The 21,266-nt window shown below is 53.5% G+C and overlaps 1 protein-coding gene and 1 long non-coding RNA gene across 6 annotated transcripts in view; one reads left to right on the top strand and one right to left on the bottom strand.

Moving 5' to 3' along the window:
• The window catches only part of LOC103345651 (uncharacterized), a 35,237-nt gene extending 27,445 nt beyond the window's left edge, over positions 1 to 7,792 (bottom strand). The window contains exons 1-3 of the long non-coding RNA XR_011381196.1: positions 7,758 to 7,792; positions 7,084 to 7,527; positions 5,543 to 5,693 (exon numbers count right to left, since the gene is read on the bottom strand). This is a non-coding gene — a long non-coding RNA (uncharacterized lncRNA). The remainder of the gene's footprint in view (positions 1 to 5,542; positions 5,694 to 7,083; positions 7,528 to 7,757) is intronic.
• On the top strand, positions 7,757 to 20,229 carry LOC103345660 (golgin subfamily A member 2). 5 transcript variants are annotated; one of them, XM_051842335.2, is made up of 14 exons: positions 7,757 to 7,899; positions 9,217 to 9,339; positions 13,677 to 13,784; positions 14,061 to 14,104; positions 14,225 to 14,288; positions 14,778 to 14,834; positions 14,996 to 15,076; positions 15,925 to 15,963; positions 16,070 to 16,128; positions 16,437 to 16,578; positions 17,121 to 17,208; positions 17,561 to 17,889; positions 18,173 to 18,250; positions 18,755 to 20,229. In XM_051842335.2, the coding sequence occupies exons 1-14, from the start codon at positions 7,813 to 7,815 to the stop codon at positions 19,010 to 19,012; spliced, it is 1,557 nt and encodes a 518-aa protein (XP_051698295.1). In that variant the 5' UTR covers positions 7,757 to 7,812; the 3' UTR covers positions 19,013 to 20,229. The 5 variants fall into 5 exon arrangements, with proteins under 5 accessions (XP_051698295.1, XP_051698294.1, XP_069909541.1 ...); XM_051842334.2 differs by having other exon boundaries at positions 18,137 to 18,250; XM_070053440.1 differs by lacking the exon at positions 7,757 to 7,899 and adding an exon at positions 7,919 to 8,998 and having other exon boundaries at positions 18,137 to 18,250.
• Positions 20,230 to 21,266: the final 1,037 nt, after the last annotated feature.

Raw genomic sequence — 21,266 nt, 5'->3', positions numbered from 1 at the left:
CTGTCTCTACCATGGAAAATGCCCATGCTGTTTCTGGGGAATTCTGGTAGCAAAGGGGCTGCTTGCTTCATCCAAGGCAGGTGGAGTACAGTAGCTTCTTAAAAGTATCTTGGGTCTGGCACTTTAGGGACAGATGAAGGCAATGTGGGTTTTGTCTTGGAAGCAAGGAAGTTGCTCAAAACCCAATCATCCCCCACAAATCTGCTTTCACTTGTAGGAAGCCTCCAAAAGGAGACACTGTATTGAATATTTTCCCATTTTGTATTAAAATGAGTATCTTGGCTGGGAAAGAAGGTTTTAAAACATAGTCTTATGTTTATATAATGAGGTAAATAAATTTTTTACTAACCACTTTTTACACAATCTTAAAGTTATCATTAAATTCTAGAATTAATTCCAAAGACTGAAATGACTACCTCCACTGAGATAGCTACAGCCTTATAGCTAATGTGTGCTCTTCCCCTCCCCCCTTTTGTTCAACAAACAGACCCACCAATCATCATTTCACTAGCTGAAAGGCACTAAATAATTTTCTTCATAGTACCACAGGGACCTAATATCTCCAAGTCAAACAGATAATTGGTTCTTGATTTTGACACCAAGAAATGAATGAGTAGGTTATCAGAGGATGACTTCATAATTGCAGAAGGGTTTTAACTTGCTTGCCTTTTTGGGAAATGAAATTATATTTTCCAATAGACATATCTATCACAGTACCTGACAGAGATGATCAATACATCATCATAAATAAAACCAGCAAGCATACCATAGTGATTATTTGCACTTTTAATGCATTTGTTAACCTTTATTGAATAGATTTATTGTCATACAATGAAGATAACTGGGTAAAAGCTCTGTCAATCATATGGAAAAACATAAAGGTCACTTTTTATAAGTAAAACTTTCAAGTTTGTACTTAAAAAGCAAACTAAACAAAAAGCACACTGGCAAGGTGGTTTTCACAGAATGACACACTATATTCAAAACTGAGAAAATGAAACAATATTGATGCCCCATTCTTAAAAATTAGTCAGATTTTTCCCAAAAAAATAAGGTAGACACTCCTAGTGCTGAGTTCTGCTGAAACTTTAAAATATATATTAAAATAAAAATACCAAAAGTAGACAGCGCCACATAAAATGAGAACACATTTCCCTAACAAAATTCAGAAAGAGTCCTGATTTCCCCACCACTGAAATCCTGTAAGTTTCATTGGGCTAATGATGCTTCACTGCCCTACTCTGTTATTAGTGGTCAACAAATGTAGATTCTGAATCTACTTTTTTTCTATCCAATTAAAGAACTACATTGGTGATGAGGCAGAAAATGAACAAATTAAATGCAAATACTTTAATTTTCAGAAATTTTGATTTTTTTCATTACTTTACCTCTCCCCAAATTGAAAGAAATATTTTTGAAATGTTTCTAATAAATTAGTATAGAAAAATTATGTTTGGTACATTAACAGAAGCTATCCATTTTCTCAAAGTATAGGAATTTCAATTATTTTATTATTTGGTTTGTGGTCATTTGTATTATCACAATTGCCATAAAAATGATAACTTCAAAATTAAGCCTACAACTAGAGATAAATAACTATATTTCTATGAATTGTCCATGAGGCAGATGTTATCCAAACATCTCTTATAGATTTCCATTATTCATTATTCCTGAAAAATCACTTCAGAGACAAAACAATTATTTGTTTCAAATTTGTGACAACATCTTAATACTTCTGATAACTATAATCAATAGCAGGTAGTAAGACTTGTTTTCCGATGTGTTATATTAATGTATTTAAGTAATTAATAATGTATTTTAAGATAATTCTATTCATGTGTAAGTTTAGTGAAGAAATCTTAATAACACCAGAGATTGCTTAAAAGTGAAAAAATATTATAATTTGAATGAAAATGGCTGATATTGAAGGTTCCCTTCCAAAAGAGAAATTCTATAAATCAATAAACTTAAAATTTGCTTTTATTACTAGGCATTTATCTTCATAAAAATATAACATTTAATTTATATCTAATAGTATAGTTCATTTGTATATTATAAGTACTACAGGATTTTTCTTAGCTTATTCTTAAAAAAAAAAAAAACTACAAGATAACACTTTGGCTCTCCTGAACTGAAAATAATGAAAATGTTGTTCACTATGAACTGCTTAAAAAAAGTACATAGGCTGGCGCCATGACTCACTTGGCTGATCCTCTGCCTGCAGCGCCAGTACCCTGGGTTCTAGTCCCAGTTGGGGCCCCGAGTTCTATTCCCAGTTGCTCCTCTTCCAGTCCAGCTCTCTGCTGCTGCCCAGGAAGGCAGTGGAGGATGGCCCAAGTGCTTGGGCCCTGCACCCGCATGGGAGACCAGGAGGAAGCACCTGGCTCCTGGCTTTGGATCAGCGCAGCATGCCAGCCATAGCAGCCATTTTGAGGGGTGAACCAATGGATGGAAGACCTTTCTCTCTGTCTCTCGAGGTCTAACTCTGCCTGTCAAAAACAAATATAAACATATGACCTTAGGAACATTTTTTGAGGCACAAAATCCCTGATATGGCAACAGAAGTACATAAGGACATTCAACACACACGGGTCCTTTCTAGCATGTCACATGACAACTTGTAAGATTTTCTTGGTAATACTCAGGCAATATGCATGTTCGTGATTCAGAAAATCGGATGAGGTTGCAAGCAATGAAAATAATAGGTGATCCTAGTAGGAAGAAAAGCTTGAAGTCCTTTCCTTCTTTCCTTGAAAGCCCTAAGAAAGGGTGCCTTCTTCCACATGAGGGGCAGAAGCACTAAATCTCAAAACTAGGTGGGAGGAGACCTGGAAATTTAGGGACCTCCTGCAAGCCTGCATGCTCTCTATTAAACATGGTTTATCCCCTCTGAAACTCATGGGCACAGTTAATCCAGTGATGAGAAATTCAGCAGTGAGAACAGGTGAGGCCCTGCAGGAAGTGATCAGGATAAATCCACTCATGTGTTCATGGATTAATGCCTTATCCCTAGGGGACTGCAACATAGACCACTTTGGATTGGCCCCCTCTGCACCCCTTCTGTCTGTCCACTGGTCTCTGTGCCACCCAGGCCTCTACCAACAAGAAGACCATCACCAGATGCTGCCCCTAGACCTGCACCAAAACCATGAGGTCAATAATACTGCTTCCTTCTCACGCACCGAGCCTGTGCTGCTGCACGATTAGCAACAAGAAAACTGACCCAGACCCCTACGCCGAGAGGCCTGCTTGAGATCTGCTGCCTCACTCAAGGAAATCGGGTCATACAGGAAGTTCAAGTTCTTCCTCACCACACAGAGATTGGAAAGCTGATGCCCCAGGGTTCAAAGAAGCTGCAGGCGGGGACTGCACACCACCCCGTGGTCCTGACGGCCAGCCCACTGCATACCGGAGTCCTAGCATCCTCCTGAGGGCTCCTGCGGTGTGGGAAACACAAACAGTAGCACTGGCTGAGCCGCCTGGAGCCCCTCTCAGGAGATATACCTTGTTCAATGACCGTACTTTGTGTAGTTCTTCTTGTCAGTGTATACACTTTAGAAATTGATTACAGCAGAAAACACATACGAACATGTTTCTTTATGCCTTACTGTGGAAAGTTTGACTACAATGTGTCATGGTGAAGATCCTTTCAGGTCATGTTTCTTATGTGTTCTATGTGCTTCCTGTACTTGGCATCCCTTTCTTTCTCCAAATTGGGGGAGTTTTCTGTGATTATTTCACAAAAATAGGCCTTCTATTCCATTCTCTCTTTCTACATCTTCAGGTACTCTTAAGACCTGTAAGCTGGGTTATTTGACAGTTTTTTTTAAAAAAGATTTATTTATTTATTTGAAAGTCTCAATTACAGAGAGAGGAGAGGCAGAGAGAGAGAGAGAGAGAGACAGATCTTCCATCTGATGGTTCACTCCCCAATTGGCCACAACAGCTGGAGCTGAACCAATCCGAAGCCAGGAGCCAGGAGCCAGGAGCTTCTTCCAGGTCTCCCACATGGTGCAGGGGCCCAAGGACTTGGGCCATCTTCTACTGCTATCCCAGGCCATAGCAGAGAGCTGAATCAGAAGAGGAGCAGCCAAGCCCTCAAGTTGCACAAAGATGTCATTGATTCCTTGTGGAGCCTCCAAGTAACAGATCTGTCAGTTGAAGTACCTTTAACTCTCCTGTGGCTCTCACTGCCCACAAGGTCAGGAACAATATCCAGGAAAGAACTCCAACACACCATTGCATTTGAGAGTTTATGGTATGGTCACTTACATGCTCCATAGAGTACAATTGACAAATTTCTCAATTTCTATTCACGGAAAACTTGAAGCAAGTTTACTCATCAGTAAAATGTGTGAACCACTGAGAGTAGTTCTGAGTTAAAAAACTGGGGAGACATTTGTCTTTGAGTCCTTTCCCCCTAAAGATAAGAATGGACCCTAGTATGTGTACAGTTTATGTGTGTGTGTGTATGTCTTTTTGTGTTTTTACTATTTATAAGTATTTCCCATATTTCACACATTTGCAATATGGCAATATTTCTACAATATCAAGGGTTACATTTATTTTAAAAATATTTTGTCAGTCTATATTGTAAAAGAAAAGTGAACTCTAAATCAATTTTTTTACTTTCTCCTGTTGTTTTTCTCGATGAACTGTCTGATAATTTTGAATTTACAAGAAAGTAATACATGCATAAGCACTTTGCTTAAGCAGAAATATCATAGAAAATAAGTGTGTGCTACATTTGAGTTTCCTTTTCAGAAAAATTTCTTCCTTAAAACAATCTCATGAAAAATCCCTTACCAAAGTGTCACTATTTATATGGGCCCTGAAAAAAAATCACATATGACTCCTCTGCTTTCTTTTTCCATCCTTTATCTCTATTTTTATTTTTCAATAATATGATTGTGTAGGTAATGAAAAATTTATCTTCATGCCTAAGTATCTATGTAAAACTTACCTACACAAGTCTTGTGTTTGCCCATAACCTCTATCCATAAACTCCTACAATATAAAGCATATCCTAATGTGAATTCATATTCAAAATCCAATATTCTAACTTGCTGTGTTATACATGCTTGTTCTGGGGCTGGCACAGTAGTGTAGCAGGTAAAGCCACTGTCTGCAGTGCCAGCATTCCATATGGGCACCGGTTTGAGTCCCAGCTGCTCCACTTTTGATCCAGCTCTTTGTTATGGCTTGGTGTGGTGGAATGAGAGGGCCATGCCAAGGTGGCCACTAGCAAGGGAGCATCAGTTACTCAGGAATGGCTTTGAAACCCACCTGGCAACAGGCTGTGATTGAATGGCTTTGGAAACTGCCTGGCAACAGGCTGTGACCGGATGACTTTGGAAGCTGCTGGCAGGCTGTGATTGGATGGCTTTGGAAACTGCCTAGCAGGCTGTGATTGGATGGCATTGGAAACTGCCTGGCAGGCTGTGATTGGATGGGGCATAGACTGCCCCTTGACCATATTGGCCTGTCTTGGCTATATAAGAGGTAGTTTCAACTGAAATAAACAAGTCTGCCGGCTGCTCACCTCAAGCCTGCTTTCACTGGACTCCCGGGGTCTGTGTAGTGACTCCGCGCCTCTTGCCCCCACCACGCTGTTCCTCTCAGAAATGAATCCACTGCAACATTGTTGAGAAATCAACAGCAACAGGCACCCACATCTGCCAGTGGTTCGGATCCTGTCCAGAGAACCCCCAGGCTCAGCCACGGGGGCCCTGGGCAGCTGCACTGAGTCCCGAGGCTGCCTGGGAAGGGAGAGGAGAGAGCCAGCTGGCCCAAGGACAGAAACAGGAAAGAGGGAATCTGGAGCTGCAGTAGGGAGAGGGAGGGGCCTGGCCCTGAGGTCCCAGGGGCGCCCTCCAGTGTGGGGCTGGTGCAGTGGGGCAGATGCGGTCCTGAGGCAGGTAGAGTGGCAGGTACCTACCTTGGCTGACGCTCCTCAGGGACCACTGAGAGGGATTCTGAAAGACAGCTCGGGAGCCTCCTGGAGTTTTGTCTGCCCAGGAAGACTGAGGAAGGCCCACCTGTGGGCTGTGGTTGGGGTGGGGGAGGGCTGGGGGTAGCTGTGACTGCCACTGTGGGGGGGGGCACGTAGACATCCTCCCCACATTGGGTGGGCTCAGAAATCCTCACGGGATGGAGGGCGTTGGCACCCACACAGAATCGGGGGTGCTGGCACACTCACGGATTGGAGGCCGCTGGCAACTTCACGGGTCAGGGGGCACGGGCACCCTCACGGGTCGGGGGGCACGGGCATTCTCACAGTGTTGGGGGCCCAGGCACACTCACAGGGTCGGGAGTGCTGGCATCTTCTCTGGTCGGTGGACTCTCACGGGTCGAGGGGCCCAGGCAACCTCAAGAGGTCGGGGGTGCAGCCACCCTCATGGGGTTGGGAGGCGCTGGCACCCTCACGGGGTTGGGAGGCGCTGGCACCCTCACGGGTTGATGTCTACTGCAGCCCCCCGCACGGGGTCGGGGTCCGCAACCATGCTCACGGCTCGGTGGCCTGGACATCCTCACCGGTCGGGGGGCTCAGGCACACTCATGGGGTTGGGGGGCGCAGACTTCCTCACAGGTCGGGGGGCGCAGGCCCCCTCACGGTCCGGGAGGCACAGAAATCCTCACAGGGTCTGGGGGCTCCGGCACATGCACGGAGTCAGGGGGCGCAGGCACCCTCACTGGTTGGGGGCGCAGACATCCGCGCGGATCTGGGAACGCAGGCACATGCACGAGGTCTGGAGGCACAGACTTCCTCACGGGTCGGGGGGTGCAGCCACCATGACGGAGTCGGGAGGTGCTGGCATCCTCACGGGGTCTGGGTCCGTAGCCATGCTCACGGTTCGGGAGCGCAAACATCCTCACGGATGGGGGGCGCAGGCACACTCATGGGGTTGGGCGGTGCAGGCACACACACGGGTCGGGGGGCACAGACAACCTCACGGGATGGGGTCTGCAACCATCCACACGGGTCGGGGGGCGCAGGCACACGGACGGGTCGGGGGCACAGACCTCCTCACGGGTCGGGGGGTGCAGACACACGCACAGGGTCGGGGGGCGCGGGCTACTCACCGTGACCGGAAGGCCCCGCGGCAGCTGCGGCCGGGTCTGCTCAGCCCTGGAGGGAAGCATGGGAGAGGCTGAGGCCCCGGAGCTGCTCTGAGGGGAAAGGGAGCCCGTGGGGGCGCGGGAGGAGGAGCCGCCGGGAACTGGGCGCGCCCGACTGGATCCAGCTGGGCGGGGACAGACGCGCTTTCGGGATCAGTGTGGGGCCCCTCGAGGAAGGGCTGGGTGTGAGAGGGGCAGTGTATGGAGGACGTGAAAGGGACCCCCGAGGGGATTTCTGAAACGAGAACGTCTGGGGCACATCTGGGAGGAGTCAGAAAGGGCTCGTGAACTGATGCAGTGTCCCCTGCTCTGCGCTCCGCCCACCTCCTGAGCCCTGGGTTCCGAAGGCCCCGGTTCGGGGGTGCCTGTGGAGAAAGGGGGTCCAGGGCGCGGGCCGGAGAGCGGCCTCTGGGGTCCGCAGACTAACTAGAGAAAGCTGCGCGCGCACCCAAGGGAAATCGCCCCGCCCCCAGAGTGGGCGGTGACAGAGCTGCATGCGCAGCTCCCATTTTGACGCCTCGGACCACGCCCCTCTTTGTTTCATCTTTCTCACTGACCAATGGGCTTGAAGTGTGGCGACCACGCCCACCCAGCCCCGCCTAGTTCTGCCCTGAACCTGCGTCTCCTGGCTCAGTCACACATCTGCGCGGTAGCTGCTGGGAGCAATTCGCATTGGTTGCCGGGATCGTGGTGATGTGGCCCCCCCTCCCCCCGCCCCCTCCTCGCCCCGCGATGTCGGAGGAAACCCGACAGAGCAAACTGGCTGCGGCCAAGAAAAAGGTAAAACATCGGGTCGCGCCCCCCGGCCCAGCCCACTGCCCCTCTGACGGTCGGTCCGTGGCGGGGTCTGTGCGGCTCCTCAGACACTCGGGTCGAGCCCGAGCGCCCCTTGGCTTCCCCCACCCAAGTCCTCTCAGCCAGCACCGCCCCCTCAGCACCCAGCCCCCGCCCTGGCTTGTCGCCCCTGGGTGACTTTGGGCCATTGGCTCCTGGGGCTCCTCGGCCCAGCCTCAGACCTCACCTCCGGCCTCCCGAAGCCGGACCTCCTTGGGGTCTGTGGGCTCAGTCTCCAAGGACTCGGGTCCCTACCCTGTGCCCCACCTCCCCCTGCGCAGAGCGTGGGTAGGGCAGAGTGGGATGTGGTGAGGTCAAATCCCCCTGGGACTGGCATTACCTCCAGCTCGGGCTTTGATCTCCCGGCCCAGTCCCCTAAGTCCTCACCCCCTTTCTGCTTCTGCCTGCAAGGGGACTGGGGGCTTGGGGACCCCCTTCCTCAGCTCGGACACTGACAGTGAGATGTGTCCCGTTCCCGGGGAGCTGGAAGTGTGGGCAGTGTTTCTGGGTGACCGCGGGAAAACTGGTTTGGTTTTCCCCCAGGTTTCGACTCTCCAGAGACTTTGGGGGGTGTGCGAGTTCTCAGGCTCACATTCAATTTCCCTGACCCTGGGAGCAGAGTGCCCCACACTCAGGCTCTCTGGAGTGACAGCTGTGTGACCGTCTGTGGAACAGACCTTGGGAGACTAAACTTTATAGCCTGAACCCTCCCCAGGGGAGTTTTTGAAGCTGGGTGAGGGCACTGCCACAGAGGAGCGAGGGAGCAGCTTGGTGAGGCTGCCCTGTGGCTTGGGACGGAACCTGTCATGACATCATAATGGGCCCTTGACTGGAATAATGCCTGGGTTCTACTCTTTCTCCTCGGTGTCCAGGGTTCCTCGGGGTGCCCCTCGAAGTTCTGTGAGGTTCTGATATGGAAGAAAGGACCCAATGTCTTGTTTCCAAACCACACAAAGTACAATTCCTGACCCCATAATGTTTAACCTTCTACCTCTACCTCTGGTTTTGCTCCCAGCAGCTGCTGATTCTTGGCAGAACCCCAGAAGTGAGAGTTGGAAGCTGATTTTAAATTCCATCATTCCCTTTTATTGAAGCCATGTTGTCAGTTCTTCAGACGTTAACTGATCGTTCCAGCCCCTTGAAGGGTTGTCGGTGGCATGAAGTCAGTGGTGGGCATGAGAGTTCTTGTGAACACTGTGAAGTAGGATGTGACCGCAGGGGCTTAGGGCATTCCAGAGAATCAACTGCTTTTCCTTTCCACAGTTAAGAGAGTATCAGCGGAAGAACAGGCCTGGTGGTCCTGCAGGAGGAAAAAAGAAGAAAAACCTTGAAAACGGCAGTAGCCCTGAGACAACCACTTCTCGGGGTTGTCACTCAACTGAGGATGTGAGTCTTGGCTGGCCAGGCTGCTGGGGGCTCGGGGGCTAAGGGGCAATGGGGGGTGGGGGGTTGGGGATCCAGAGGACAGTGGAAGATGGAGGAAGGGAGTGTTAGATACTGGTCAAGGATTCTGGGTCTGAATGCTCCCTTTCCCTCTGCTAGGGATATGATGTAAGGCAAATTGTTCAAGCTTTCTGGGCCTCTCTCTCCACATCTGTAAAATAGATAGGGCTGATGTTTTACTCACAAAGTTTGAGAGTTTTTGCTGTTCTCATATTAATCCAGAATACAGGGTCTTGTAACATTCATAGTCGCTGGTATTTGCGACTTCCTCATCCCTGGCCTCAGGAAAAGCCAGGTCAGCGAGAGCAGCCTGGCCATCAGGCTGTCCCCTTAGGAAGCCCCAGGCACTGGGATTCGGCCTTGGCTCTGGGTGACCTCAGAAAAGTCACAGCCTCCCCTGGGCTTCAGTTTCAGGCTGTCAGATATTATTGGATTGGAACAGTGTCTTCTAATTGTTGAGCTGTAGCCTCCCTTGTTCAAGAGAACCCTTCTGCAGAAGTCTGGTTTTAACATGGAGAGTGGGGGTCGTGTCTGGGGGAGGGTCTGAGAGCCGCGCTGGTCAGTGACTGCGCTTCATGTGACTCTGGGGCCTGGGGACTTTTCCCTCTGTCTGGCGAGGCAGCAATGGCCAGTCTGAGAGGATGGCCTGGGGGCCACGGTGTGGATCTCTGCTCTTCCTCAGCTTCCGTTTCCTGACTCCACCTCTTCCTTCCCCGACATCCTCACCTCTCTCTAAGCCACGTCTCTGTGTCTTCCCCTGCCCTTGTTTTCCCCTTTTCACCGCCTCTAGATGCAGGCCATACTGAAGGTGCTGGTGTCTGACCTTAACCGTTCCGATGGGGTAGCGCTGCCCCATAGGACAAGTGGAAGGGGAGGCAGTGCCGAGACCCCCTCTCTGGCTTGCTGCCTCGCAGGTGTGCATGTCCCTGAGGCTTGTCTCGTTTGGGGGAGCCTCTGCCCCGGCTTGTTTTATGTTGCTGCCATTAACCCTCGGCCTGCTTATGTCTGCTTCCTCCCCTGCTTGGTTAATTGCATTTTTTCCCTTCCCTCGTGTCTTTTATCATCTTGGAGAGGGTAAGGCACACCTCAAAGATTCGGTAATTTGGGAATAACTTTCAGAGCGGGTCTGTGGGGTTTTGGGCTTTGAATGCCCGGTGCGGTCAGACCAGGAGATATTTGAAAAAATACAAACTCTGTTACATTTTGCCCTCTGGGCAAGTAGACCAGATGGAAGTGAGTGATTTTTCAACTTGATGAATTCCATTTTGGTTTGAGAGTGAGAAGGTAGAATTAAGAGAAAATGAATTGGCTTTATAATCGCAAGGATGGAGGTCAGCTTTTCAGAGGAACTAACCAGCAAGGATGTGAGGCTACCCAGACAGACCAGTGCTAGGACACTCTGCCTGCCCCTCATCTCTTTGACAAATCAGATGGGACGCTCAACCGTATTCACTGGGCTCGTGGACGGCAAAGGCATTGGCTGCACAGTGGTGGAAGTAGAAGAACAAGACAGGAGACACCGTGGGGGTGACAGAGTCCTCTGAGAGGGGCAGGGGAAAGGCGGCAATAGGCCAGCTGCGTGGCTAGGTGAGGGAGGTGGGTTCGGAATGGACTTGCAGCTTGAGGAGGTGGCATTTGAGGCCAGTGTGAAGATTAAAAGTGGGTAATATTCATCCACGTGGTGAGTGGGGGAGGCAGAGGGAGCAAAGAGGTCATAGGCAGCATTGTGAGGTCATAGAACACCTTTCAGGGCTGCAGGGAGCCTGGGTTGGGGGAGGGGCAGGGCACAGGCACATGGGGCTAGGTAGGCCATAACCTGCAGATGATGTTGGCACTTCCTGTCTAACTGCCCCAGGGCCTTCAGCCAAGCCAGTGTAGCAGGGCTGATCCAGAGATGGGCCTGGGGAAAGGGACAGGTGGCTGGTCAGCCATCATGGCTGCTCCCACCCAGTTAGGTCTGGCCAGGGGCCGTGACTCACTCTATGGCCTCAGAGGAGACACCAAGTGGCATAGTCTGGGCAGGGCCCAGGCACGGAGAAGTCCTGACAGCTGTGTATATGACTTCTAGGAGCTCAGTGTACTTGAGCCATCACCATGTCTCCCTAGGTTGGCATGAGCAGGAAGCTGGAGTTAGACATCAGGCTCGGGCACTCTGAAGCGAGGTGTAGCCTTCGCATCTGGTATCCCGACACCTAGGCTAAGCTCCCACCTTAAGACTTAGAATTGTGAATTGGTTGTTCACGAAATAATCACGATATATAGATTCAATTTTTATTTACTTATTTATGTATTTGAAAAGCAGAGTTACAGAGAAGGAGAGAGAGAGAGAGAAAGTGTTCCATCCGCTGTCCACTCTCCAAAGGGCTGCGCTGGCCGGAGCTAGGCTGATCGGAAGCCAGGAGCCTGGAGCTTCATCCAGGTCTCCCACATGGGTTCAGGGGCCCAAGGACCTGGGCCGCCATCTGCTCCCTTCACAGGCCATAGCAGAGAGCTGGATCGGAAGAAGAACAGCCGAGACTTGAACTGGTGCCCATATGGGATGCTGGCACTGCAGGCGGTGGCTTTACCTGCTAAACTACAGCACTGGCCATGGTACCTATATTTAAAATTGCTCAGAGGAGCTGGTGTTGTGGCACAGTGGGTTGAGCTACTTCCTATGATACTGGCATCCATATGAGTGCTTGAGTCCTAGCTGCTCCATTTCTGATCCACTTTCCTGCTAATGTGCCTGAGAAAGCAGCACAAGGTAGCCCAAGTGCTTGGGCCCCTGCACCCACGTGGGAGATCTGATTGGTGTTTCTGACTCTTGGGCTTTGGCTTGGCCCAGCCCAGTCTGGCCCATGGTGCCCGTTTGAGGAGTGAACCAGTGGATGGAAGATTCTGAGTTCCCCTCTCTCTTTGTCACTCTGCCTTTCCAATAAATAAAATAAACCTAACAAGTCAAGGAAACTGCTCAGAGAAGTGTTCTCCCCACTCCCCTGTTGTTTCTGTGTCTAAAATAGAGCTCAGTGGGAACTAAGATGCTAAGAGGGACCTGGAGCCTGGGTCCATGGCTGGGAGTGCAGCCTCTCTAAAGTCTCATGCCTGGCCCGCTGCTCTTACCTGATAGATGCAGTCACAGACATTGTCAAGGCAACAGTGGGTTCTGAGGACAACAATCACTGTGGGCGGTGGGTTCCAGGCCATGGTCACGGTATAACTGCAGACTCAGCACGCCTCATCCTCATCTATAGGCTTTGCAGCCTGGACTCTAAGGAGGCAGCCGATTGGGGTTTTCAGAGGCCAGGGCTGAAGGGTCCAGAGAGCAGGCAGCAACTCCATGCCTCCACTCAGCTCCTCTGGCTGCTGTCACTTGTTCAGCCATCTTGGCTGTGTGTGGCCGTCTGGCCTGCTGACATGAGGTGGTCTCTAGAGCCAGATGCTTGGACCGAGAGTTAGGCCTGAGCCTGGGAAGAAGCTGGATGGGGCTGGCCGAGGGAGGGGGTCCCGCTGCGGGAGAAGGAGGAGAGGCTTCTCCATGGCTCCAAGTGCTAGATCCCCACATTGTTCCCTAGCAGTTTTTCTGGCAATGAGGCGCCATGACCTCCATGTGCCAAGTCAAAGAGCAGATGTCTTACCTGTGATTTCCTGGCTTCTTTTGGTAGAGTAGGTGTTTCTGGAGCTGCGGGATTGGGCTGAGAGGTATGCCCATGAGGCGGCTGTGGTTGATTTTATCTCCAGAAAGCAGGGAGGGGCTTCTTGGGCAACATTTCTCCTTGGAAAGGCCTGAATCAGAGAAATGCAGCTGATGGTTGAGGCAGAGAGGAGGGCAGGGAGAAAGGGCGGAGAGCAGGAGAGGGCAGCGGCAGAGAGCTACCTGGAGGGAGCCCCGTCACCACCAGCAGCCTCGGCCCAGCAGGGGCCTAGAGTTAGGGTCACTGTGCGGCAGAGACTGGCTTTCTAGAAGAACACTGCCGTGTTCCCTGATGTTGGTGCCCGTTCCTTCTGCCTGCTGTGGCTGCCGGAGGTCAGAGCCCTTGCAGAGGTCCAGGGAGAACCAGGGCCTCGTGTCCACGGAGGTCGTAGCCCCCCCCTCCTTTGAGCTTTGGCCACCTGAAAAGATGCCACATGTCCCCAAGCCTGGGCAAGCCATTCCCACAACCCCTGTGGTTCCCAGCATGTGTGACTGTCACTCTGACTGCTACAACATCTTCCTACCTGCCCTGCGCCCTTGTGTCCATGGCAGCGAGGCACATCCTCTCCTGCATGGCCCCCTAACCCCCTGCTCTGTTCCCTGACAGGCGCCCAAAGACCGCGCTGCTCCTGCACCACCCTCTGCTGATGCCACCGTGTTACCTGGAGGTGTAGCGTCCCCTGGCGCTAGTCTAACTAGCATGGCACCAACTCAGGTTTGTGCCTCTGTCCTTGTGCCTGCTACCCCGGTATGCTTGCACCATCTCCCTTCCCAGAGGACTGCGCCTGCTGTGCATTCTCGTCTCCTTTCTTCCCGCAGCTTGGTTCCCAGTGCCAGGCACCCTTCCCGGCACTGGGGTGGGGGAGGCCAAGACGGGGCTTTCTCTTGAGCTTGTGGCAGTGGCAGGTTGCTGGAAGGAGCTGGGCTCCTGCCACCCCTGGGTGGTTCTTACTGGAAATCAGGTGATCACTGTTTCTTTCTTCTCCCTCAGATCCATGATGCTGACTATGGCCCTGTCCTCATAGATGAGACCAAGTGAGTGTCTTCCTGTGCGGGCAGCAGTCCCTAAGCCATGGGAGTGAGGGCAGGCCACGGCCCAAGGACCTCTTTTGCATCAAGCCCCTGCACCCCTAACCTCTGTGTGTCTGTCCCTAGGACATTGTCCTCCACGGAGAGCCTGCGTCAACCTGCTCAGCAGCTCAATGGTCTTGTCTCCGAGGTACCCCAGACACTGGGACTCAGGAAGGGAGGAGAGAGAGGAAAGGACAGAAATGGATGCTGGGATTCCTGAGAGATGGGGAGATCCTGGGAGAGACTGACCTGCTGGGCCATGTTGGGCAGGCTGGGTGATGGCTTCTTCTTGGAAGCCATACAGATGAAGGACATGGCCATGCGAACGGAACGGTGACAATGTATCTCAGCGCAGGAAGCATAGGGAGAGCATCACTAGGGAAGGGAGGGGGATGGTGATGAGACCCAGGAGAAGCTGGCATAGAGGGTGATGAGAGGAAGAGGCCAAGCTGGGCAGAGGAGTTGCCAGGTGGGGGGGGGGGAGGTAGTCTGAGGGTAGGCATAGAGGGTGATGAGAGGAAGAGGGCAGGCTGGGCAGAGGAGTTGCCAGGTGGAGGTGGGGTGGAGAGGTAGTCTGAGGGTAGGGACTTGGCGGTGGAGGACATAGCATCTCCATGGGAGCTCTTGTCTCTTCTAGTCAACGTCCTACATCGGTGGAGAGGGCCTCACATCTTCCTACATGAAGGATCTGGAGGTGAGTGGCTCTGCAGGGCCAGCACCCCCCTTCTCCCACAGCGGGGGCTGAGTGCCCCACTGCCAGCTGAGATAGCCCGTGCCCCCCACCAGCCCTAATGACTGCTCTCTCTACCTCTCCCCCAACCCTCCTGCAACTCCTCCTCTCTGCATGCGCCTCAGAGCCGGTACCAAGAGCTGGCAGTAGCCCTGGACTCCAGCTATCTAACAAACAAACATCTCAGTAACACCATAGAGGAATTGGTAAGAGCCCAGTGGGGTCCCCTGATTCCATGCTGCCCACCCTGGACTTCCGTTTCCCCATGGGCTCTGAAGAAAGGGACTGGGGGCCCCTTGGTGCAGAGGGAGAGTGGGGTGCTGGGTGGGCCAGGTCTCAGCTGGAGGGACCCCAGAGCATGGAGCATGCAGCATGGCTCTCGTCCTGTCACTGCCCTCTCTGCCTCCTCTCTTCTCCAGACACCCCTGCTTCCACCCTGGCCACATTGGCCCTGGGATTGTGGCCTCTCGTTCAGCGCTGGCCACGAGCCTCATGTCCCTGCCCTGACTCAGGCCCTGACTTGAGCTTTGAGTTTGGACAAGCGCCTCTCCACCCTGGGCTTGAGTTTCCCAAGGAGGTTGAAATGGCGGTTGTCAAAGGTCTCTTTTAGCTCTAAGAATCCAAGATTTCCAGGCTCCCTGGGACGTCAACCTTAGGGAGAGAAGGGATCTTACCTGTGCTTTTCATTCCTGTGTCCCTGCTGTTAAGAGCAGCCCCAACCCCTATGTAACACGTGCTGAGCTGTCGAACGATGCGCACACCCCTGTAAATCCAAACCTAGTGGAAGGCCCATCTTTTCTCACATTCCGTTTCTGGAGGCTCACCTTACTGTCCCCTAAGAAGAATCCCGATTCAGACGCGGTTCCATAGCTGTGAGCAAAAACCAGCAAAGACCCACATGCTCTTTCCTTGGGAGCCTCGGGACAGGTCCTGTGCCCATAGGGTCTGAGAACATGCCAATCCCGCCCTGGCCCCCTGCCCACCCCCTCTTGCTTTGGGAGTGGAGTAGAGGGGACATCCTTAGTCATCTTCCCTTCTTTGACTCTCCCCACAGAAACGACAGAACCAAGAAACTATGGAGCAAGCGGAAAAAGTAATGTGATTTCTGTGTCTGCTCATGGCACGGCTGCTGGGTCTGCACCCCACCCCCTCCCCATCCAGGGTCCCTGAGAACTGATGTAGCTTTTCTGTGTTTGCAGCACACCAAGGAGTTGACCAAAGAGCGAGATGCTCTGAAACTGCTGTTATACAAGAACAAGTAAGACGGGGAAGGTGGCGGGAGGAGTTTGGGGGACCTTAGTACAGGTGACGAGGGGAGGGGTGCCGGGGAGCATGAGGAGGAAGTGGCTGTACAGGCTGGGACGTGTGCAGAGCCAAGCTCTGGTCCCAGCTGTGCCACCAGCTCATGCGATGGCCTCAGGCAGCTCAGGTCCTCTCTCTGGCCTGCCACGGGAGTGACCTGATTGTTGGGGACCCCTCCAACACCAAGGTTCTTGGCAGGTGCAGCAAGAAGGTGGGTTGGTCACCAAAGTGGTCCACTCTGTTTGCTCATTCCTCTCACCACAGCAAAAACAATGAGGACCTGAAGCAGCAGAACTCTGAGCTCCAAGAGAGGCTTCGAGTCCTCGTGACCGAAAAGAAGACCCTGCAGCTGGGCACGGAGGAGCTGCAGAAGAAGCTGGAAATGTCTGAGCTGCTGCTGCAACAAGTAAGAGGCTGCAGCCCACGAAGCCCCAGCCCTAGCCCGCGGGGGCCACCATCCCCAGGGACTGTCAGGGAGGCCCCCAGCCAAGAGATGGAAATTCTGAATCCTTATTCTGGTCCTGCCCTAGAATCCTCCAGAAATTGCTAGAATTCTGCAGAGAGAGTCCCTGCCTGGACCTACACAATCAGAATCTCAGTGATACAGCTTTTCAAAAATGTGTATTTAAGCATCTCGGTTTCCGTTGGAAAGGCAGAGGCAGGCAGACAGAGATGGAGGGAGATCTGCCATCCACTAGTTCATTTTCCAAATGCCTTCAACAGCCAGGGCTGAAACCAGGAGATTGAAACTCAATCCAGACCTCCTGTGTAGGGTGTCAGGATCCCAGGAGGCCGTCCCCTGCTGCTTCCTAAGTTGCACAGTACAGCAAGTGCACCTGCTGTGGCCTGCAGCCAGAGGTGGCTGCGTGTTTGGGTTTTGGGGGCAGCGTCGGTGCAGAGGGAGGCAGTGGCCCCTGCTCATGGCTCTTTTCCCTGTGCTCTGGGCAGCTCTGCACACTGAGGGAGGAGAAGGAGTGCAGCCTGAGTCAGGTGCGGGAGCTGGAGACCACCGTGGTCGAGCTCAAGAGCCAGATGGGTAAGCAGGGGCAGAGGTGGCCTGGGAGCCGGATGGGTGTCGGGTGCCCCGGCGAGGGGTGTTGTGGCAGAGGGAAGCAGGTCTGTGCCGGTGGATGGCAAGTCTTGTTATCTCTTTGAGCATAGGTGACCTCATCTGTAAATAGGGGTGGCGTACCCACTGTCCACCATGCACTGTCAAGCACTCTGTGTCCTGGCTTGGAAGGGTAATGACCATCTGAATATGGAAAGTTGTTAGCCAAGAAGCCAGCACCGGGGTGGGGGCAAGAGTTGGCCTGAGGAGCTAAGGACCAAGACAGGAGCTTTTTGAAAACCCAGGGGCCAGGGCCCCTGATGGCTGCTTCCTTTCTCAGCTGAGCCTCCCACCCCAGAGTCCCCAGCTTCCCCCACGGGGCCGTCGGAGGCGGAACAGCAGCTGCAGGTGCAGGCTGAGCAGCTGCAGAAGGAGCTGGAGAGCCTGGCGGGACAGCTGCAGGCCCAGGTGCAGGACAACGCAGGCCTGAGTCGCCTGAACCAGCAGCAGGAACAGCGGCTGCTGCAGCTGGAGCGGGAGGTGGAGCTGTGGGGCAGCCAGGCCGAGGAGCGCAAGCAGAGCGACCGCGTGACCATCAGCCGCGTGCTCCTGCAGAACCGGGAGCTCAAGGAGCAGCTGGCCGAGCTGCAGGATGGCTTCGTGAGACTGGTGCGTTCGGCCTCCCTGGGCAAGGCCTCTGGCACAAAACACTTCCCTCTGGGCCTTCACTCCCCCCCACCAAAGGGGACGGTGATGACCTAGGCAGGTGCCCTGTGAGCCAGGACCCTGCTCAAATGTCTGTCGGAGGAGAGGGGCTGAGCTTCCAGCCCTCCAGGCACTATGGGAGGCGGACACCTGGTGCTGGGATCCGGATGCAGCCGCTTTGGGTGGCAACGGATTGCTTCTCTCTGTGCAGAGCAATGACAACATGCGGCTCACCCTCTCGCTGCAGGCAGAGCAGCACATCAAGAACGAGCTGGCCAGGGAACTCGGCCAGCTGCAGGAGAAGCTGGGGGAGCTGAAGGAAACGGTAATGCTCAGCCTGACTGTGAAGGACTGGGCCATGGGGACAAGTCTCTGGGGAGGGCAGTGCTAGGCCCAGGAGGGAGGCCGCTCCAGTCTGGAGTGACAGGTGACCTCCATATCGACTGTCCTGCCTCTCTTAGGGCTGGTAGCCCCGGGATCCTCCCAGGCCTGGACATCATTGTCCCACGAGAGGTGTTTCACCCACCTTAGCTACCCTTTGCTAAGCCTCAGATTCCTGACAAAGGAACTTAGCATTTTTTCCTTACACAGGTGTTGAGGATGAGCTGAGATTGTGCATGTAAAGTATTAGGCACAAGTGTTCCCCTAAAGATGATGCCTTCCCTCTCGTGTGTGGCCTCAAGTTAAAGTGATGGGAAAGAAGGGGATGAGGTGTGAGGCTGGGTGCAGGAGACGCAGGGCTCTGCGCCACTCCCCTGCAACCAGTGGAATCAGTTAGCAAGCCACCACCTGCCCTCATGCTCCCCCCACCCGCCTTGGTCTTCCGCAGATGGAGCTGAAGAGCCAGAAGCCTCAGGGTCTGCACCAACAGCGCGACCAGTGCCTGTTCCACCTGCAGCAGCACGTGGCCGCCTACAAACAGCTGCACTCTGAGAAGAAGGCACTACACAAGCAGCACCCTACTGTGCAGCAGCTCAAGAAGCAGCCACAGGAGATGCAGAACCCCCGGGAGTGCCCAGGCTTGGGCACCAACCACTGCATCCCCTTCTTCTACTGGGCTGACGAGCATGACGAAATTATCGTCTAAACACCAGATGCCGTCAGCCCGGAGAGCCCCAACCCCATCCTTGCCACTCCACCCCTGCTAGCCACCCTATCCCCTGCCGTTCCTTCCCAGTTCCCTTCCCTCCTTAGCCAGAACCCCTGATGGGGAGAGAAAGGCCTCTTTAGGCTGCCTCTCTGGAGGACCCCGGGGGCTCCTGGGGCCTCCTCATTTCCAGCTCCATCTTTAGAGGCCGTGACCAACACAGGCAGCATTCGTGTGGCCCCCAGAACAGCCAAGAACAGGGGATGCTCAACCACTTGGGCAAGTCAGCCAGGCAGTTTTCATCGCCCCTCTTGGGATCTGGCCAGGAACATCACATGGGGGCATCAGAAGGGCATGGACATGAGGGCATCAGGCGAGGAGGGCATCTGATTGAGGGTCATTGCTGGGCGGGGGCACCCAGGCAAGGGCATCGCTGGGCAGGGGTCACTTCCGGGGCAGGGGCATCATCATGGGCAAGGGTCACTTCCAGGCCAGGGGCATCATGGGTAAGGGTCACTTCTGGGCCAGGGCATCATGGGTAAGGGTATATGGGCGAGGAGGGCACAATAGGATGAGGGTCGTCTCTGGGCTCCCGGTCCCGAATTGCAGGGTGGCCTGGGCAAGCTGAGGCTAATGGGAGGCCGGGTGCTTACCACAGGTGGCGCTCATGGTAGGCCAGGCGTGGTCCAGCTCTTTACTCCGTGCCTGTGCCCCCAGGCAGGCCAGCTGGGAGGCACGGTCAACAGCCCTCAAAGGGTCGGCTGGAGCAGGCGATGCAGGGGCGCCTGTCCCCTTACTAAGAGAGGCACACCAGCCAGGCAGGGCCGAGGCAGGCTAGGCAGGCATTCAGGGGACTCCCTTTTCTTTGGAGGCACTTTGGGGCAGGGCAGTAGGCAGCATTCTGTCAGGCCCTAGGACAGTTGGGGCTAACTCTAGGCCTGATGAGGGGAAGAGGCTGCCTCCAGTGGGCCTCCCCACCCCCACCCCCACGTACATATTGTACTTGTGTATATTTTGTATATGCTGGGGGTAGGGCCTCCCCTGTATCATAGCTGAGGCTGGAGCTCGCAAATGAGGAGGAGGTCATAATAATTATTTGGGGCTGGGAAACTTATTTATTGACAGTCTATGGCCCAGGAAAGAGGCGGAGATAGGGTTGTGGCACCATGGTGATGTGGCTCCTGTTATTATCTTGAAATAAAGAGATAGAGCCATACTGCTTGGCCCATGTGTAGCAGCTTTGTCACAGGGCCCAGGGTTTACTTTGCTGCAGGTGGGCACTGCACAGGGCAGCAGGGCCTGCCAGCAGTGGGCAGCCTCTGTGCTGTGCTGAGCGTTCAGTGGGGTGAAGAGGCCTCTTCCAGGCTGGTCTCCTTACACTGCAACTCCAGGGGCACTGCCACGTGTGTGTGTGTGTGTGTGTGTGTGTGTGTATTTATGAGTATTTATAGATATTTATAGAACAGGGCAGGAGTAGGACCGCAGAGGGGCACAAATTTTCACCAAGGTCATGCCTGGAGTTGTGAGCTCACCAGACAACAGAAAGTCACAGATGAAGGGGAGGCTTAGGGGCTGAGGGGCCACTGTCAAGTCACAGAACAGCTCTCTGGACAGACTGGCACAGGGAGGTCTCCGAGGAAGAGAAAGGATCTGGTTAGATGTCAAAGGGGGGCCTGGGGCTCTCAGGATGGGATGGCCTTGCCTGACCCAATCGGCTGGCAGTGGGAGAGAAAGCAGAGAGAACAGCAGAGAGAGAGGAGGGAGACAGGTAGTAAGGCAAGAGCAGCCAGGCCATGGCACTGGTGGGCAGGGCGGAGGTGGGAAGCAGCAGCAGGTGGGCATGTGGGTGAGCTTTCTGGAAAAGGCCATGGACAGGAAGGGGAAGGAAGATGGGAGGAGGAGCTGGAGTAGATGACCAGAGTTTCCGGGGAGTCGAGGTGGAGGCTGGAGAGGGCCTCCCCTGCCACTCATGCCACCTCTCACTCACCTCCCAGGCAGCAGTGCCACAGTCCTGACACTGCCTGGCCCTCTCGGGCTTCCCTCCTCACTGATGGCCCTGCCTTTGGACCCACTGGCCAGGGCCAGCACTAGCCTGGGAGGCTCACGTGGCAGCCAGCAGGCCTGATGGAGAAAGACAGGAGGAAGAACCCTGCTTGAACCAGGAGCGTGCAGCTAAAACAGATGGCTGGAGGGGGTGCCGGAGGCCCCTCGGGTACTCAAAAACCCCAGGAGTCCTCTGAGGGGACCCTGAGGA

The sequence above is a fragment of the Oryctolagus cuniculus genome, chromosome 12, assembly GCF_964237555.1.
Source record: "Oryctolagus cuniculus chromosome 12, mOryCun1.1, whole genome shotgun sequence".
NCBI lineage: Eukaryota > Metazoa > Chordata > Mammalia > Lagomorpha > Leporidae > Oryctolagus > Oryctolagus cuniculus.
Note: the sequence above shows the minus strand (reverse complement) of the source record. Positions and strands in the feature narration are given on the sequence as shown.

Excerpts from the sequence above, each read along its gene's own strand:
- LOC103345660 (XM_051842334.2), top strand. The coding sequence starts at position 7,813 with ATGTGGCCCCCCCTCCCCCCGCCCCCTCCTCGCCCCGCGATGTCGGAG. Across the intron at positions 16,579-17,120 it reads CTGAGCTGCTGCTGCAACAA|CTCTGCACACTGAGGGAGGA; the intron begins GTAAGAGGCTGC and ends TGCTCTGGGCAG. Across the intron at positions 17,890-18,136 it reads AGGATGGCTTCGTGAGACTG|AGCAATGACAACATGCGGCT; the intron begins GTGCGTTCGGCC and ends CTCTCTGTGCAG.